The sequence below is a fragment of the Apis mellifera genome, linkage group LG4, assembly GCF_003254395.2.
Source record: "Apis mellifera strain DH4 linkage group LG4, Amel_HAv3.1, whole genome shotgun sequence".
Taxonomy (NCBI): Eukaryota; Metazoa; Arthropoda; class Insecta; order Hymenoptera; family Apidae; genus Apis; species Apis mellifera.
The window spans coordinates 9,997,183-10,016,647 of NC_037641.1; the positions used below are offsets into that span (position 1 = coordinate 9,997,183).

At 48.6% G+C, this 19,465-nt stretch overlaps 1 protein-coding gene across 25 annotated transcripts in view; it reads left to right on the forward strand.

Annotated features, from left to right (window-relative positions):
- The window catches only part of LOC409051 (ankyrin-3), a 77,887-nt gene that overhangs the window by 52,393 nt on the left and 6,029 nt on the right, over positions 1-19,465 (forward strand). For 11 of the 25 annotated variants that reach the window (XR_003304607.1, XR_003304609.1, XR_003304610.1 and 8 more), the window contains 4 exons: positions 1,887-13,535; positions 14,538-14,606; positions 15,903-17,042; positions 19,237-19,465. Coding sequence is in view for 6 of the 25 variants with exons in the window: in XM_026440443.1 (XP_026296228.1) it covers positions 1,887-13,535; positions 14,538-14,606; positions 15,903-17,042 (12,858 nt within the window). In the remaining 19 variants the exon portion in view is untranslated. The remainder of the gene's footprint in view (positions 1-1,886; positions 13,536-14,537; positions 14,607-15,902; positions 17,043-19,236) is intronic. The other 14 variants (XR_003304617.1, XM_026440444.1, XM_026440447.1 and 11 more) reach the window with 9 other exon arrangements.

Below are 19,465 nucleotides of genomic sequence, written 5' to 3' on the forward strand. Positions count from 1 at the left end.
AAGCATGATTATTAATTTAATGCGATAATATCACGCTTGGTTATAGAACAACTTATACAATTAACTACTTATTGATAAAATTTCAATCGCTAGTGCTGATTAGTTCTATATTCGAGTCTTTGCTTTTTAGTGATATCGTGTTCGTAGCTATAGTCTACTATTTGATGTGCAAATAAGTGTAACGATTGTCTTCTTTTATCGATACACGCGTTATTATTTAAATCTCAGTATGTATTATTTATTTCATATAATTTTAAATAGAAAAATTTCATCGCTTCTTTGATTATTTCAATTATTACTGTTAATATAATTTAGTTATTAGTAACTAAAATATTTAGATGTTATTAATGATCGTCTCTTAATGTTTGTGTCTTATTTTTTTTTTATGAAAATTTAATGAAAATTTAATTTATTATGATTATTTAGCTCCGTCGAGTTAATTTTATGAATTTATTCTATTTATACTATACATATATTTTATTCTTTTACATTATTTAAAACGAAAACCATTGTTTAACTAAGAATGATATGGATATTTTGAGAATCGAAAAAAATTTAATTATTATTCAAAAAATTACAATAATAATTTTTTGTATCTATCTTCAATTTTTTGTTTCTCTTAATTTATTTTTACAAAAATTGTATTTCTATTCTTGGTTTTACTATGATTTTCATTATGTATTGGCAGAAGTAAATAATAATTTCTTATTCATTATTTACAAAACAATAATTGGGATCGATACATTGATCGTTAATGTTTTGGAAATAATGATACTTATTATATTTTATCAAGAATTTTCGAGCAATTATCCATCCCTTTTTTAATTTTTTGTTAGATATTATTAATTACAACGTTAATCATTCGGTATATATAAATATATATGTATATTTTCTTTTTGATATTAGAAACCAGGTGATTATTAGAAGTTTTTTTTAGCACGGCATTGACTTTGGACACGAATCACAAACGTGAAAGTTTGATTAGCATTCTTATGAAATATTATTGGCACTAGAACATTTCCTTCTTTTACTTCGTCACCTCTTTTTTTTTCATTTTATCATCTTTTACTTTCACTCACAGGTTCTGGAGGGCTGATGCGGATTTCCTTCAAATTTATCAGCTTGCTTTTATATTTAATTTACATAATACAATTTATGGACAATTTTTATTTTATCGCCTTATCAATCTCATATCTACTGTATTATAATGCGAACTCTCTCAATGTCTTCATTTTAATGACCCACTAATAGCCTTCTATTTCTTCGACACGTCCCATTAATTTGTTTCAGCAAGGTTTTACCGCAATTTTTTGGCGTTGCATGTGTGGCCAAATTTTGTGTGGCCTAATTGTGCGGTCGCACGGAGCAGTTGTCGTCGTCGTCGTCTTACTTATCACTCTTATTTTCATCCGGAAAACGAAAAACAAATTTACAAACTATTCTCATTCCAAAAATATTAGAAAATATTATTAATTCCATTTGTAATAATTCTCTCTTTCATTATTTTATAACTTTATAATATTATTGAACCTTTCAATTATTCGAAATTGAATCAACTTTCCTTCTCAAAAGTGCTTTCGCAAGCAAGTTCGATCAATTTATTAAATTTTTATCGTCGATTATTATTTATTTCTTTTAAACATAAGTGTAGATTGGAAGGACGACTGCTCCATAGCACATATATACCACGCACAAAAACCACACGAGAGTCTAACTTAACGCTGTCCTTTAAAGAGCAATATCGAGCGAGCCGGCTTACACTAATGATGGCGAAATGAAATGAAATAAAAAAAAAAATAAAATAAATAAAAAAAAAAAAAACAAATGTGTTCTTTCTATTTTGCAACGTTTACAGATGCCTAAAATATGTAATACTTAATTAACAGGTGTAATAGCAGACGCAGAGAAAGCGAAGGGGAAGTTAGCTAAAGAAGGGTGGTCGGTGGTTTATGATGATGATGATGATGATGATGATGATGATGATGATGATGATGATGATGATACGCGAGACAATAAAGAGGCAAGAGGTGCTATAGTCGAAAGTTTTGTTAGGGAACAGTTGGTTAAGAGTAAGCCCAAGGACAAGGTCCTTGCAGCCGAGGAAACGATTACGATCGATCGAACGCCAATCGTCGAGCCGACGATAGTTAAGCAGCGTGTCGTTCGCGATGGGAAGGGAGACTCTAATGCGAGGATAGTCACGTCGAAAACTATAGTTTCGGTGATCGAGAGCGATAATAAGGGTGATAATCGGGAAGGAGAAAGGATGAAAGAAACGGATCGAACGTCGGCGGCCGCCACGGCGGACGCGGCGACGATCCCCAATGGTAAACAGAGAGTGATAAGCAAGAAGGAGATGATGTCGAGGGAAGGTAAGGAAATCGACGAGAAATCGGTACCCGCTGGTATCGTAACGCCGAAGAAAGAAGAGGAAAAGGAGAAGGAAGTCGAAGAATCGAAAGAGACGGTTGCCGGCGTTAACATTCCAAAGGAGGGGAGAGCGACGGGTGACAAGCAGGTGTCATCCGCTTACGAGAGCGTCTACAGCGTGCAATATCCGTCGACGGACGAGAGGCAAGAGGACGAGTCGAAGAAGTCGAAGGACAAGAGCGGGGGTATATTGTCGGGGATCTTCAAGGGGTCTAAACTGAAGAAGAGCAAGTCGAAAGGATCGAAGGAAACGTCTTTCGACAGCGGCGACGAGGAATCGAGAACAGTGGGTAATGGCAAAGAGGGGCCGAAACCTACGTCTACTTTCGTCTCGTACGACGCGTACGCGGACATGAAACCTGCCGAGCAAACCGCAACCGACATTAAATTGGCCACGATGCAATTCTTGGACGAATCGAGACGCCTCGCTTCCGAGGTGCACGCGCTCGACAGCGGGTTGATCGACTCGGCTCGAGTCGAGGATAGGGAGGAGGCGGTCAAGGACGGGGAGGACACCAGCGATCAGGAGAGGGAGAAAGGGGGCGGTTTCTTCGGCATGTTCAAGAGTCCAAAGTCGAAGGAGAAGAGAGCGAAGAAGAGCAAGGAGTCGTCGTTGGACAGTGGCGACGAGGAGGGTATTCGAATCGCCACGGAGAGATTGTTGGACGATACGCGAAAGGTTGCCGAAACAACGATCGTTGTTCCCGTGATCGACGGGAAACAGGATCTGTACACGTTCACCTCGCAGGTTCGTTACAACGAGGACACGCCGAAGGATAAATTGAACGGCCATTCGTACGATATTTCGGAGATTCGTAGGAAAGAGGAGGGGCGCAAGGAAGCTAATGGAAAATCGGACGCGGGGAGGAAGCGGAAGGAGGTTGGAAGTTTGGAAAGGCAAGGTGGCGAGAAAAAGTCAGACTCCCCGGAGAAAAGGGTGGAGAAGGAGGAGGAGGAAGAGGGTGGTAAGGAGAAGGGTGGCGGATTCTTCGGCATGTTCAAGAGCCCGAAGCTGAAGAGCAAGAAGAGGAGTTCGTCGAGGGAGAAGAGCTCTTCGAAGGAAGCGTCGTTCGACAGCGGGGACGAGGAGACGCGGCAGTTGACGGCAGAATTTTTGGAGGATACGAGGAAAGTGGCGGAGAGCATGCACCGCGAAGGGTCGAGGCAGATCGGCGAAAGGATGACGCCGGCCGACGGGGCACCGGCCATCATCGAGGTGACCACGGAGCCCGTGGACAAGGACAGAGGAGGAGGAGGGATCTTCGGGAAGTTCAAGAGTCCAAAATTGACGAGGGCGTCGCGAAGCAGGTCCCGGGAAAAGAGCGGGCCGCCGCAAGAGGCGACGAGTCCCTCCTCCGAGATCTTGGAGGATGCGACGAGGAGCGCGGCGTTGGACGCGAGGGAAAGAGTAGAGGACGCGACGACGGAAGCGACGGATGCGAGTGACAAAGGCTCGAAGGAAGGTAGAAAGGTTAAAGAGAAGAGCGGCGGCTTCCTGTCCGGATTGTTCAAGGGGGCGAAGCACGCCGCGGACGAGGCTTCGGAGGAGGTGAAGGAGGCGGTCGGCGAGGGCAGAGATCGCGCGAGAGAAGCGGTGGAAGGGAAATCGAAAGACGCGGACGCGGCGAGGGACAAGGCTGCGTCGGAAGCGAGGGATGGAAAGGAGAAGGCGATCGCTATTCTCAAGGACAGCAAAGACGCGATCGGTGGAAAGGCGTCGGATGCCGGTAAAATTGCCGGAGAGAAAGTGGCGGATGCTGCGAAACGGGTCGAGGAGAAGGTGGTCGACGGCGTGAAAATTGGAAAGGACGAAATAAAGAAGATCGAGATAGACGTTAAAGGTGTCGCGGTGACAGGCGTAAACGGAATCGAGGATAAAATTGGAGAGAAGCTGGGCGAGGGTGGGCGGAAGGTGGCCGATACAGGAAGAGCAGTCGCGGACAAAGTAACCGAGGGGATAAAGGACGCGGAGTCGGGCGGGCGAAGCGTGACCGAGGGCGCGAAAGCGACCAAGGACAAGATGGTTAAAGAGGTTAAGGAGGACATCGAACTGGCGAGGCAGAAGACACCTTGGAGTGGAGTAGACTCGGCAGAAGGCGCGAAAGAGAGGGCCGCGAAGGAAGGCAAAAAGGGGAAGGAGAAGAGCGGCGGATTCCTCTCGGGACTGTTCAGAAGCGCGAAACACGCGGCGGACGAAGTTTCCCAGGAGGTGAGGGAATTCGTGGAGGAGACGAGGAAGGAGGCTGGCGAGGAGGAGGCTCGCGCTCGCGCGGCAGCGGCGGAGAAGTCGAAGGAATTGGACGAAGCTAAAGAGAAACTGGTGAAAGACGGGAAGGAATGGGGCACGGCGAAAGTGTCGGACGTCGAGAAAACCGTTGGCGAGAGGGTAAGCGACGTCGAGAAAAAGGTGGACGCTGCGATTCGTGATGCGGCCGAGGCCAAGGACGAAGCGATCGCGAAGCTCGCAACGAGCGCAAAGGACGTCGGCGATAAAGTCGCGGAGGGGGCGAAGGACGCCGAGGCGAGAGTGGAAGCAGCGAGCGACGGCGTTAAGGCGGCCAAGGATAAAGTGTCCAAGGAGATGAGGGAAGAGGGCGAAGCGATGAGGCAGAGGATAGCGTCTGGGATAGACTCGGGCGTGGATGGCGCGGCAGCGGCGAGAGACAGGGCTGCGAAGGAAGCGAGGAAAGCTAAGGAAAAGGCCGGCGGTTTCTTGTCCGGATTGTTCAAGGGTGCGAAGCACGGCGCGGATGAAATTTCCGAAGACGCGAAAGAGTTGGTGGACGAAACGAGAAAGGAAGCGGTGCAAGAGGAGGGTCGGATTCGTGACCAGGTAACGGAAAAGTGGAAGGAAATCGATGCGACGAGAGACAAGGTTAAAGCCGTTGCGATCGACGTCGAGGACAAGGTCGGCGAGAAGGTATCGGGTATCGCGGAAAAAGTTGGAGACGCGGGTAAAGCTGTGGTCGAGAAAACGATACCGGACGATGCCGTGGAACGAGGCGCGACGATCGACGGCACGAGGATAATCGACGCAGCCAAGGATAAGATAGCGGATGTAAAAGCGGTCGAAAACGAAGCCGCATCCGTTGCGAAGGACAAGATCTCCGACGGTGCTCGGATGACGGCGGACGTTGGAAAAGCGGTTGGAGAGAGGATCGCGGACGGTGCGGAGAGGACGAGAGACGCGGCGCAAGCGGGCGTGCGTGAAGCGGTGGACGCGGCGAAGGCGGCAAAGGAGAAAGTGGCGAAGGAGATTCGAGACGACGCGGATGCCGCGAAACGGAAAATCTCGTCCGGCGTAGGGGCAGTGGTGGACGGGGCGGGCGGAGCGAAGGACAAGGCGGCGAGAGAGGCCAAGAGAGCTAAGGAGAAGGCGGGCGGATTCCTCTCGGGACTGTTCAAGGGCGCGAAGAACGCCGCGGACGAAGTTTCGGAGGACGTGAAAGAATTCCTCGAGGAGACGAGGAGGGAGGCGTCGGAAGAGAAGAGTCGCGTACGAGATGCGGTCGACGAGAAGTGGAAGGAGGGCAAGGAGGAGGCTGAGGACACTGTCAAAGGCGCTGAAGACGCGTTGCTCGCGAAAGTATCCGACGCCGAGGGCAAGGTTGTCGAGAAGACGGCCGACGGAGTGAAGCGGATCGAGGGAAAAGCGGAGAGTATCGCTCGAACGATCGACGGTGCGAAGGACGAGGCGGAAAAAGTTGCAAAAGAGACGAAGGACAAGGTGGCCGACGGCGTGGACGCGGTCGTGGACGCGGCTGCTAAGGACAAGATCTCGAAAGAGGCCAGGAAAGGTAAAGAGAAGACGGGTGGTTTCCTCTCGGGGCTTTTCAAGAGCGCGAAGCACGCGGCGGACGAAGCCTCGGAGGAGGCGAGAGGTTTGGTGGACGAGACGTGGAAGGAAGCGGGTGCAGCGAAGGAAAGAGCAGCGGCGGACGCGAGGGACGCGAAGGAGAAAGTTGCGAGCGCCGCGAGAGACGCGAGAGACAGAGTTGGGGAAGCGGCGGCGGATGGCGGGCGGAAGGTGTCCGAGGTTGGGAAAACTGCGATCGAGAAAGCGGAGGAGGGAGCGAAACGGGCTGAGCGAAGAGTGGACGCCGTCGCGAAAGACGCGAGCGAGGCTGCGAAAGCGGCGAAGGACAAAGTGGTCGCCGACACTTTGGCCGCCAAGGATAGGATGGCGGCGACGGCGAAGGAAACGAGGGACGAGATCGGCGAGAAGGTGGCTGAAAGCGTCGGAAAGGTATCGGACGCTGGAAGAGCCGTGGGGGAAGAGGTTACGGATGGCGCGAAGAGAGCCGTGGACAAAGCTGGGGAGATCGTCCGCGACGCGAGCAGCGGTGTCGAGGCGACGAAGGAGAAAGTGGCGCGGGAGATTAGGGAGGATGCCGAGGCTGCGAAACGGAAGGTGTCGTCCGGCGTGGACGCCGTTGTGGACGGCGGCGCTGCGGCGAAGGACAAGATCGAGAAGGAGGCCAAGCGGGCGAAGGAGAAGGGTAGCGGCTTCCTTTCCGGTTTGTTCAAGGGAACGAAGCACGCGGCGGACGAGGTCGCGGACGACGTGAAGGAATTTCTGGAAGAAGCGAAGAGGGAATCGTCGGAGGAGAAGACGCGCGTTTACGAGGCGATGGAGAAGAGGATAGAGGACACGGCCGCGGCGAAGGACAGAGCGATTATCGAAGCGAAGGAAACGAAGGATAAAATTGCGAGTTCCGTGAGGGACGGCTTGGAGAAAGTGTCGGATGTTGGCCGAGTCGTCGGTGAAAAGTTGGAGGATGGCGCGAAACGGGGCGGAGAAAGAATAGAATCTACGGCTCGAGAAGCGGTTACGGGCGCGAGGGATGCCAAGGAGAAACTCGGCGAGAAAATGGCGGAAGTCGGCAAGAAGGTGGACGAAGGGATCGCGAGCGGCGCGAAGGCGATCGGGGACGAAACGAGAGCGGCGAAAGACAGGGCGGAGAAAGAGGCGAAGGAGGATATGGCCGCCGCGAGGCAAAAGATCTCGTCGGGCGTGGACGCGGCGATGGATAGCGCGGACGCGGCAAAGGAGAAGATTGCGAGGGAAGCGAAGAAGGGTAAAGAGAAGGGCGGAGGTTTCCTCTCGGGCCTGTTCAGAGGCGCGAAACACGCCGCGGAAGAGGTTTCGGAAGGGGTGGAAGATTTGGTGGACGAAACGAAGAGGGTAGCGGGCGAAGAGGAGGCTCGTGCTCGCCAGGCGGTGGAAAAAGCTGGTAAAGACGTCGAGGCGGCGAGGGAGAAAGCGGTTGCGGAGGCGAAAGACGCGAGAGATAAGACGGCGATCTCGATGAAACGCGGCAAGGACAAGGTGGGCGAGAAAGCGTCCGAGAGCATGAAAACCGTAGCGGCGGTTGGCAAGATGGTCGTCGATGAAGCGACGAAACGAGCCGAAGCTGTTGTTGGAGAAGCGGCGGACGGCGTCGAAGCAACGAAGGAGAAATTAGCCGCGGATGCGAAGGACGCGAAGGACAAACTCGCGGATAAAGCGGCGGACACTGTGCGAGCGATTGGGGAGAAAGTTAAAGCGGAGGAGGTTGGTCGAGGATCGGGCGATGGAGCGAAAGAGAGGGCGAGCGAAGAGGACGTCGATGGCGCGATATCGGCGAAGGAGAGAGCCGGCAAGGAGGGCAAAAGGGCTAAGGAGAAAGGTGGCGGCTTCCTTTCGGGATTGTTCAAAGCCGCGAAACAGTCGACGGAGGAGATTTCGGACGATGCGAAGGACTTCCTCGAAGAGGCGAGGAGGGAGGCGTCGGAGGAGAGCGGTCGTCTGCGCGACGCGGCCGACGAGAAGTGGAAGGGCGCGAAGGCGGCGAAGGACGAGGCGATCGAGGGCGCGAAAGACAAAGTCGTCGCCTCGGTGAAACGCAGCGAGGACGCGATCGGTGGAAAGGTGTCGGACGTCGCGCGGCAAGCGACGGACGTTGGAAAGAGCGTCGGCGACGAAGCGAGACGCGCGGCGGAAATAACGGAAACGAGGATCCGAGAGATGGGCGACGGTGCGAAAGCGACCAAGGACAAAGTGGCCGCGGACCTCGAGCGCGTTAAGGCTGGAGCGGCGACAACCGCCGAGGACGCGATGGCAACGATCGGCGAGAAAGCGCGCGAAGGCGGCAAAGCCGCGATGGAAGGTGCGAGGAGGGCCGAGGATAAAGCGGCGAGGGAAATGGAAGCTGGAAAAGAGAGAATTTCTTCGGAGATGGATAAAGCTGCGGAGAGCGTAGCGGCGGCGAAGGACAAACTGGCGAAGGAGGGTAAGAAAGGAAAGGAAAAGGGCAGCGGATTCCTTTCCGGACTGTTGAAGAGCGTGAAGCAGGCGGCGGACGAGGTATCGGAGGACGTGAGAGAATTCGTGGGCGAGAAGAAGAGAGAGGCCGTTGAGGAAGAGGCGCGTGCTCGCGAAGCAGCGTCCGGAAAACTTAAAGATCTCGGTGCGGCGAAGGATAAAGCGGTCGGTGAGGCGAAAGAGGCGAGGGATAAAGTTAAGGACGCGGTGAAGGATGGGAAGGAGAAAGTGGAGGAGAAGGCGTCCGACATCGCGCGACGAGTGACGGATGCTGGCGAAGCGTTGGGCGGCAAAGTTTCGAGCGGCGCGAAGGACGCCGAGGCGAAAGCGGAGGCGGCCGTGAAAGATTTGGCGGAGGCGAGGGACGAGGCAACAGCCGGCGCGAAAGACGCGGTGGATAGAGGCGCGTCTCTGGTGAAGGGCGCCGAAGAGAGGATCGGCGAGGCCGTGTCCGATACCGCGCGGAAGGTGACGGATGGCGGGAAAGCGGTTGGAGAAAGGATCGCGGACGGCGCGAGGAAGGCGGAGGAAAAGATATCCGGTGGCGCCAAAGCGGCCAAGGACGCGGTGGTGAAAGAAGTGAAGGAGGACGCCGAAGCGGCGAAGGAGAAAGCGGCGGCGGCGATAGACGCGGTTACGGACGGGGCAACGTCCGCCAAGGACAAGGCTGGGAGAGAAGCTAAGAAAGCGAAAGAGAAGAGCGTCGGCTTCCTTTCGGGTCTGTTCAAGGGAGCGAAGCACGCTGCTGACGAGGCGTCGGGAGACGCGAAGGAATTCCTCGAGGAAACGAGGAGGGAAGCGACGGAGGAGAAGAGCCGGTTGCGCGAAGCGGTGGAAGGGAAGGTGAAGGACGCGGAAGCGGCCAAGGACGGAGCCGTGGCGGACGCGAAGGACGCGACGCGAAAAATTGTGGGAATCGCGAAGGACGCCGGAGACAAAGCGGCTGGAAAAATATCCGAGGGTGTGGAGAGAACGACGGACGCCGGCAGAGCTGCTGGCGAAAAAATCGTGGACGGCGCGAAGCTCGTGCAGGCGAAGACGAAAGAGGCAGCAGATGCCGCAAAGGACAAGCTGGTTTCGGATACGAGAGAAATTGGTGAGAGGATCGAGTCTGCGGCGAGAGACGGCAAAGATCGAGTCGGCAAAAAAGTGAAAATGGCCGAGGACGAGACGGTGGCCGTCGCTCGGGATATAGCCGACGTTGCCAAAACGACAAAGGACAAAGTCGCGAAGGGGGCGAAGGAGGGCGTCGACGTCGCGAAGGAGAAAGTGTCGTCCGGCGTCGAATCGGTGGTGGACGGTGCGTCGAGTACGAAGGAAACGATCTCGAAGGAAGCGAAGAAGGCTAAGGAGAAGGGCGGCGGTTTTCTTTCCGGCCTGTTCAAAGGCGTGAAACACGCGGCGGACGAAATTTCGGAAGACGGGAAACACTTGGTCGACGAAGCGAGGAAAGAAACCGCGGAAGCGGGCGAGAAATTAGGAAAGGGCGTCGACGCGACGCGGGACAAAGGAATCGCAATCGCGAAAGACGCGAAGGATAAAGTCAGCAACAAAGTGTCGGAAGGTGTGCAAAAAGTATCCGACGTCGGCAAAGCTGTTGGCGAAAGAGCGACGGATGGCGCGAAAGAAATCGGCACGGGGATGGAAGCCGGTGCGAGACGAATGGGAGACGCTGCGAAAGCGACGAAAGATAAAGTGGCGGCTGGTGTGAAGGATTGCAAGGACGAAGCGATCGCCTCTGCGAGGGATGCCAGGGATAAACTCGCGGAGAGAGTAGCGGAGGGCGGCGAAGCGATTGGGGAAAAAGTGGCGGCTGGCGCGGAGAGAGTGGAAGCGGCCGTTCGAAAAGCGGCGGACGAGGCGAAAGAGACGAAGGAAAAAGTACGCAAAGAAATTGGAGACGATGTCGAAAGCGTGAAGCGGGAAGTTTCCTCGGGGGCTGGTGCACTGGTCGAGGGTGCAACTTCTGCGAAGGACAAAGCGACGAAGGAGGCTAAGAAGGCTAAGGAGAAGGGTAGCGGCTTCCTTACAGGCTTGTTCAAGGGCGCGAAACAGGCGGCCGACGACGTTTCCGACGAGGTGAAAGAATTCCTGGACGTGACTAGGAGAGAGGCAGCCGAGGAAGAAGCTCGAGCCCGCGAGGCGAGGGACAAGGCAGCTGCGGACATCGAAAAAGCAGTAGGCGAAAAGGCGTCGGAGGTTGGCAAAGCGGTTGGCGAGGGAGTGAAACGAGTCGAGGAGCGGACAGACGCTGCGATTCGTGACACGGTTGATATCGCGAAAGCGACGAAAGATAAATTGATAACGACAGACGCCAAGGATAAAGCTGCGTCTGTGGTGAGAGACGCGAAGGATAAGGTTAAGGAGAAGGGAAGCGAAGGTGGAGAGAAAATATCAGAAGCGGTTAAACGAGCGGGAGAGAAAGTTGAGGACGAAAATGCAAAAGCGGCGAAGGAGGCAGAGAAAGTGGGAACGGAGATTAAGAAAGATGTGGACGCTGCCTCATCGGCGAAAGATAAAGCGGCGAGGGACGCTAAAAAAGGGAAGGAAAAGGGCAGCGGTTTCTTTTCCGGGTTATTAAAGAGCGCGAAGCATGCCGTGGACGAAGTGTCGGAGGAGGTGAAGGAGTTCGTCGACGAAACGAAGAAAGAGGCCACGAAGGAGGAGGCGCGGGCGCGCGAAGCGTTGGCGAGGAAAGCGGATGCGGCGAAGGATAAGGCCGGTGCTGAGTGGAACGATGCGAAAGACAAGGCGAGGACAAGCGTGAGAGACGCGACGGACGCAGTCGGAGGAAAGATAACCGAGGGGGTGCAAAAGGTGTCAGACACTGGGAAAATCGTGAGCGGAAAAATCGTGGAAGGAGCGAAAGGAGTGGAGGCGAGAACCGAAGCGGTTGCTCGAGATGCCGTTGAAAGTGGTAAAGCTGCCAAGGACAAAGCAGTCTTCGAAGCGAAAGTTGTTAAGGACGCGCTCGCGACATCCGCCAAAGATGCTAAAGAGGGTATCGGTGAGAAAATATCGGAAGGCGTGGAGAAAGTGTCGGACGCTGGTTCACTTGTATCCGCCAAATTGGCGGAGGGAGCGAAGCGAATCGGCGGTGGAGAAACGGAATCGGTCGCGAGAACGACGAAGGACCCTCTATCGGAGGGAATCAAAGGCGACGCTGCGAGGGAGAAAGCGATGGACGATGGCGGCGAGGCGAGAGACAAAGCCTCGAAGGAAGGTAAAAAGGGGAAGGAGAAGAGTGGCGGTTTTCTGTCGGGGTTGATCAAAGGCGTGAAACACGCGGCGGACGAGGTATCGGGCGAGGTTAAGGAATTCTTCGACGAGACGAAGAAGGAAGCTGTGGAGGAGGAGGCGCGCGCTCGCCGAGCATTGGTCGCTAAAGCGAAAGAGGCGGAGGCGGTTAAGGAGGAGATCGCGACTGGCGCGAAAGACGCCAAGGAGAAGATCGGTGAGAGAGTAACCGGTGGCGTGCAGAAGGTGTCGGATAAACTCGTGGATGGAGCGAAGATGGTGGAGATAAAAACGGAAACTCGAGCGCGAGAAATCGCCGAGTGCGTTGAAGCAACGAGGGACAAAGTGATCGCGGATGCGAAAGATGGCGGCGAGAAAGTTGCAACTGCGGCGAAGGATACGAAGGAGAAGATCGGTGAGAAGGTGTCGGGTACCGCGCACGCGGTGTCGGAAGTTGGAAAAGCTGTAGGCGCTAAAATTACCGACGGGATAAAGAAAACGGAGGCGAAAGTGGGAACAATCGGTCAGGAAGCGAGCGATGGAGCGAAAGCGACGAGGGATAAATTGGTGAAGGAAGTGAAAGAAGACAGCTCGATCGTGAAAGAGAAAATCTCGTCTGGGGTGGATACCGCGATGGATGGCGCGAAAGCAGCGAAGGATAAAGCTTGGAAGGAGGGTAAGAAGGCGAAGGAGAAAAGCGGTGGTTTCTTGTCCGGTTTGATCAAAGGCGCGAAACACGCGGCCGATGAAATATCCGAGGATGTCAAAGATTTCGTGGACGAGACGAAGAAAGAGGCAATGGAGGAAGAGGCTCGCGGCCGCGTGGCGGCGTCCGAAAAATCGAAACAAGTCGAGATCGCCGCGGAAAGTGGGAAAAGCGGGAAAAGCGGGAAAGGCAAGGTTAAAAGTGCGCAGAGAGCGTCGGATTCGGGTAAGGCTGGGAGCGAGAGAGACGCCGGAAGAATTTTTGGAGAGAAATTGTCGAATCAAGCAGGGCAGAGATTCATCGCGGTTAGCAGCGACCCTAAAAGCGCCGTGGCCGAGTTTCTGGAAGAAATGAAACGCGACTCCGCGTGGGACAAGGTGCACTTCCAACACGAGCCGGACGTCCACTTGTACGAAAACGTGGACACGATGTTCGTGAAAGAGAGGAAAGAGGAGGGTGAATCGAGAGAGGGTGGAGCGGGGAAACACGAGAAAGAGTCAAAAAAATCGGCGACGAAAGTTGCTTATTCGGTTTTCGATCCACTTTCTGAGCTAGATTCCGAGGCACGGGTCAGGCTGTCCGAAAGAGAGATCGAGGACAGCGATGGTGGCGGGGAATCGATGTTCAAGAAAGTATCTCGCATTCCACAAAGAGTTAGTTCCTCGACGGAACGGGTTAGCCCTAGTAGTTCGTCGGATAGTAGTAGTTCGACAGTTAGGATATTAAATGTATTTAGAAACGTAGAGCACCTCGAGCCTCGCACACGACAAACCGTCACCACAGTCGTAACAAAGTCTGTGCGGACGGCAACGACCCCACCACCCAGTCCCGCCGAGTACACTGACAGTAGAATTGAAGGTATCTTGCAATAATTTGCGTTATATAAATATTACATACCAGCTGTGTGTAACATGATTAATTAAGTTGATGCTTTTCTATAACTTATGTTTTGGTAGTCGTACCAAAATGGCCTAAGAAGGCCATTGCACTCTTATCATTCGTAATGAATATCTAACACTCTTGATCTTAATCACTTTTAGTGTACTAATGTTTACACGATCTTTTTTACGAAGCAACAACGTCAAACGTACTATAAAGTGGGTATTTTCACTTTTTCTTTTTTTTTTTTATTTATCTAAAAAATCCGACGAATAAACGCGTAATAACTTTGTCGCTTTTTTGTGATCACTTCTTTCAAAAAAATTACGTATTTCAAACTTGTATCATATTTTTTTTCTTTCTTTTTTTTTTTTTTTTTTTTTTTTTTTTGGTAATCTAATCGATCGACGCGATTGCCCACTTTATAGTACGAGAAATTTAAATGAAAAGAAGATACACGTGATCGGCCGTAGAAAATACATATATAAAAACAACGTGTTTACCATTATTTCTATTTATTTGCTGTTATTATTTTCAGTTTTTGCGTTTTAACTTTGTTTAACAATTCTTTAATGCATGTTTCCAGGTTTTCTTATGCTATTTTTTAACATTATAATATTATCCACCACCACCAGAAATGTTTTATATACTCATCGATAACGAGATTTATCCAAAAGAAAAAAAAGAAAAAAAAAAAAGAAAAAAAAGAAAAGAAAAGAGAGAAAAAAAAAAACCTTTATTTGTATCACTATTCATTTCTTATTATTATAGCATAACATAAAACGTCATTACTGTTATTTATTATATACGGTAATATTATTATCATTGAATTAACAGGAGAAAACCACAACTAGAGAAGCATGAACCGAGGTATGCCATGCAGGGATACATCATTCATCTAATCCTTGTCAAATCATTGCTTTTAATGTTTTCATTGTCTCTATAAATCCCACTTATACCACGTTCCACCTACTTTTCCAGACGTAACCGAAGAGGCGGCAAGACGAGCCCAGGATCTAGCCGATCAAGCACAATCATTGGCGAAATCAGGTAACGTATAGTGCCTAAAGAAAGTATAAGTGAAGAGAGAAAAGAAAAGAAAAGAGAAAAGAGAAAAGAGAAAAGAAAAGAAAAAAGAGAGAAAATTCATTCGAAAACAACACAGATCCAACGCAGGCCCAAGATCGATATACGTTAGCAGATTCTATTTTGGTGCCCTCATTTATATTTAGCTTTATCTTCCATAGTTAGCACCTGCCGATGCTTTCACACTAATATTGTGCGCACGTCTCTTACTAAATAGATACCTCTTTGCGGCATTATAGAGTAAATTGTTAATATATATAACAATCTTCGTGGTAAAAATTATATACTTTTTTTTTTCTTTTTTTTTTTTGTACAACAACTTGAACACAACTGGGGACATCTTCGATCTATATTCATATGTATAGTTATGTCGAATAAATATATACATACTATGTGTTTATAGTTGAGACAATGTAGATTAGAGGAACTTTCATTTTTTTTTTTTACTTATTTACTTACTTATTTACTTACTTACTTAGCTGGTAGGTAAGACGTACGTTATATACTTTTATTTCCACCGATTCTTTTTCACCGCTTTACAAATATATATTATAATCGCTTTTGATCAGTTCACAAGAATCACGCTTCTATATTCGAATTTCCTGCAATAATAATAATAATAATAGTAATAGTAAAAAAAAGAAAAGAAAAAAAGTGAAAAAAGTTTCTTCTTTCTTATTTTTAATTTTTAATTAAAGACACACATTGTTCATTTGAGAAAGTAATTGTTTTGCAGGGTACGTTTTAGTAAGATTCAGGCGCCACGATTCAAATGAGTGTTTTTTTTTTATATATATACATACATATATATATATAAAACATACTAATCCCGTTGCAATATTGATACTAACTAACTAAAAAAAAAAAAAAAAAAGAAAAGAAAGAAATAGAAAAAAACGAATGTACTGAACGTAGACGTGTGCTGCACACACATACACACACATACATACACACATACCTACACGCGCACACACAGGCATATGCGAAATATATCAATATGCATGCGTGTGTGTACGGGTACGCACACGCGAGTCTCGTGTGTATGCGTGCATAAAAACGATATTTTTGCGGTACGTAAGAAACAGAGAAAAAAAAAAAAAAAAAAAGAAAAGAAAAAAAAGAAAAGAAAAAAAAACACGCTGAATCTTTCTTCAGTCCAACTGTCGCAGGCTGGGCTAGAACTTGAAATATTCTTAGTGTGTATCAATGTGCTTTATGTCCTTGTTCCTGTTCTTGTCCATGTCCTTTTGGATGGGTCAGGGCATGATTCGGCTGAGATTGATGGGACTCGTGTAGAGAGGCATGCTACTTCTGCTCCAACAAAGCAACCTGTTCCCGCCCCGCGACACTCTACCAGGTCGTCCATCAAAACAGACTTTCATCTAGACTTGGCAGATACCCCGTACAGTCCGAAAACAAGTAAACCGAGGGACGAGGAATCGAGACCGGTGCAAGGGCACCATTTCTCCCCGGATAAGAACAGTCCGACGAGTAAGATACCGGTGAGGGTAAAGAAATCTGCGGAGAACGGGAGGGGGAGCAAAATCGAGTTTGACGATCAACGATCGTTGGATTTCGCCACGACGAGGGAGAATGGCGGCGACGAGGACGGCGAGTTCTCGCTCGGCGAGAAAGAGGCGCGGCAACCCGAGGAGGACAAGGAGAGAAGCGACTCCTCCCTGAAATCCGAGCCGTCGAACGAGACCCACGAGACGGCAACCATAATAGAGGAGACGTGCTGTTCCGCGCTTCCAATTGACGAACACGAGCTCGTAAAGAGGACGGAAACCGCGGTGATCGGAGGGGAAACGAGGGATCGTTCGTCGTTCGACGAATCGACTAGAGAGATCTCGAGCCGCGTGGACAAGTGGCCGATCGATTCGAAGCCGATCGACGAGAGAGGGAAGACGAGAGAGGAGGTGGTGAGAACGGTGGTGACTACCGTACGATGCGCCACGACCGTGGAATCTTACGTGATGGATCGAAGCGAGAGAATGGCGGGAAGATTGGAGCGTGGGAACGGCGTGGATTACGATGTCGAGCAGGCGTCCGGTAATATGATAAAAAGCGACACAGAGTTGTCCGAGCCGTGGGCCCAGGCCAGCCTGTCGGATCGTTCGTTCCCGAACGACGAGAAGGTAGAGCAATGGGAGAGCCAGCTCTCCCAAGACACGTCGCCCGGCTCCGGTAACGGTGACATTTATACTAAGAACGGTAGCTCACGGCATGATTTGAACAGCGACACTGATAGTGACGGTTCACCAAGATCGAGGAGAAGATCTCCGAGCAAGAGGTGTACATTGGGCAGTTCCAGCGGGTCTGATGTAGCACTGCACGAAGGTGCGGAGCTGTCCCCGTTGGAGGACGACCAAGGTACCGCACTCACAGCTAACCTTCTAAGTAAGCAATGTACATATCCCGCTAAACCGACTTATCCACACCAGACAGAGACAATCATCTCAATTTCGAAAGAGAGATTGATGAATTCATTCTGCGGTTCTCTGTATCGCTTCTTCTTACTTTCTTTCTTTCTTTCTTTCTTTTTTTCCCCGTGTACGTTCGTCTGTGTACGCTTTTCTCTCTGTCTCTCTCTGTTCCTTCCCTCGTCCTGCTCCCCCTCTCTCTTTTTCTTCTTCCGCATGCCTCCAACACACGCATATATTACCGGTTACCGCCTCTTACTCCGAGTTACGTAGTTACGTAAGTAGTAGCGGGCTTTGTAAAAAATCCTGATACGTGCACGCTTGAAAATAATGGATATGTACGATGCTTATAACACGGTTCTCTTGATCGAGGAATTGTTACGAATTGTTGCAATCGAGTCGAGCAATTTAGTCGAAAGACTAGAATTAGAATATTAACCGTGAAAACATATAGAGTGTCGAAGGAAAAGATGTTTGGATGGAATATTCGTAAGTTTCAGGGTAGATCTTTCTTTATTTGGCGACTACGCTGAAAGTTATGAAGATTAAAGGAATGAGAAACTTTAAATTAAGAATGGACAATATTGAGAAATTTTTATATCGTTAATGATGTTCAGAAAAAAACGATATTGAATTAATATATTAATATTCGCTGCCAAAGTCGTTGAAAATTTAATTTTTTTTTTTTTTTTACAAGAACGATTGTATAACATAGCTATTTTGGTGATAAATAGAAACGTTATGTCGGTGACTAATTCAATATACTGTTGTGTTATTTTTGGCACACGAATGTTGCATGAGCTTATAACAATATGCTTGCATAACAATTATAACTCGAGAATGTATTTGCACAAGGTGGAAGGATTATTGACGAAAAAAAAGAGAAAAAAAAAAAAAAAAATGTGATAACTATTCGCAAGGAAAAACAAAGCTTGTGAAATGCAGTGATAAAAAATCTGCATAATTGTGTGGTTCTTTTTTTTTTTTGGATTCTTCGTGGAATTATCGCGGGCAGTGAGTAATTTTACATCATAGGGGTGGTGATCGATTCAATGTGCTTCGTTTAAAGAGAAGTTTTTACCCTCTTTTTTTTTTTTCTATCGTTTTGGTTTTGGTTTTAAACGGACAAAGTTGCGATCAGGTGCTTCTGGGACTAGCATACTTTTCACATTGACGTTCATCCGCAGTTAAACATTTTACACTTGGAGAGCAAGCATCCATATCAAAAAAGAAATATTGTATTTTAGTTTGCAATCGGGATAGAATTAAATTTTGAAACTATTTTTTCTTTTTCGTTACATTTATCGATAACGAAATACGATATTGCTTTTTTTTTTATTTTTTTTTTTAATCAAACAAATCTATAAAAATCATGGATCGATATTGACTTGTTTGTTATGTATTTATCATACATTCATTCAAGTGGCATAATCAATATAATATACATGTACGCAAAAAATTCTATGTACGAGATGTTTCATACAAGTTGTTTAAAAAAATTACACATCAAAAAAATTCAGCATCGAAATCACATTAATTGGGTAATCCTGTAATCCTTTGCATTGGTCATAATGTACTTATACGTCACACGTGTCAAATATCTGTAACAATCCATTAAAAGGTGGTAATAATGGCGAATAAATCGTGGAACAAAATTTCTTTTTCGGCTTCGCAAAATCATCAAGCAAAGCTTTACATTGGGAACAAATTTAATTCTTCGATTTAAAAAAAAAAGAAAAAAAAGGAGCATAATTCGTCAATAACAAAAGGGATATAACGCATAATAGTTGACAATCGTCTTTCGAGTTCGTGTATTTAAGTTGAAACGTTTCTTGAAAAAAAACGTTTGCCAACTTAAATCCTTCTTCTCCTTCTTCTTCTTCTTCTTCTTATTTTTCGGAAAAAGAAAAAAGAAAGAAAAAAAAAAAAAGGAAAAGAAAAATCAGAAGCATCGCACATTGCGAGTCGATCGATCGAACGCGTCGAAAAATCGCTGCTAATTATTCCCTTCGCATATTATATTTCGCCCGCTGTTTCTTCATTACTAATCACAGGCGTGGGATCACAGAGTTCAATTTGAAATCAATCAATTTCTATCACACACACGAGTATCACGCAAGAAAGAATAGAGGATAGAGGAAGACTCATAGGAGGACGTAATGTTTTTAAAGCGACAGAAACAGACGGTTCGATACGATCAATTTGTTCGAGCGCAAGGCGAGGTACAGTAGAGGGAACGCCTAGGACCAAGACTCCTCCCGGTAGATCAAGCTGCGCATATTGGATGAGCGTGGCTGCCGCTACATTGGTGATTCTACTAGCAATATTAGTTGCCTTGGAGCCACGAACGTTCCAACGTGCCATCTACATCCTCTCTTACAATATCCCGAGGCAAGCCGG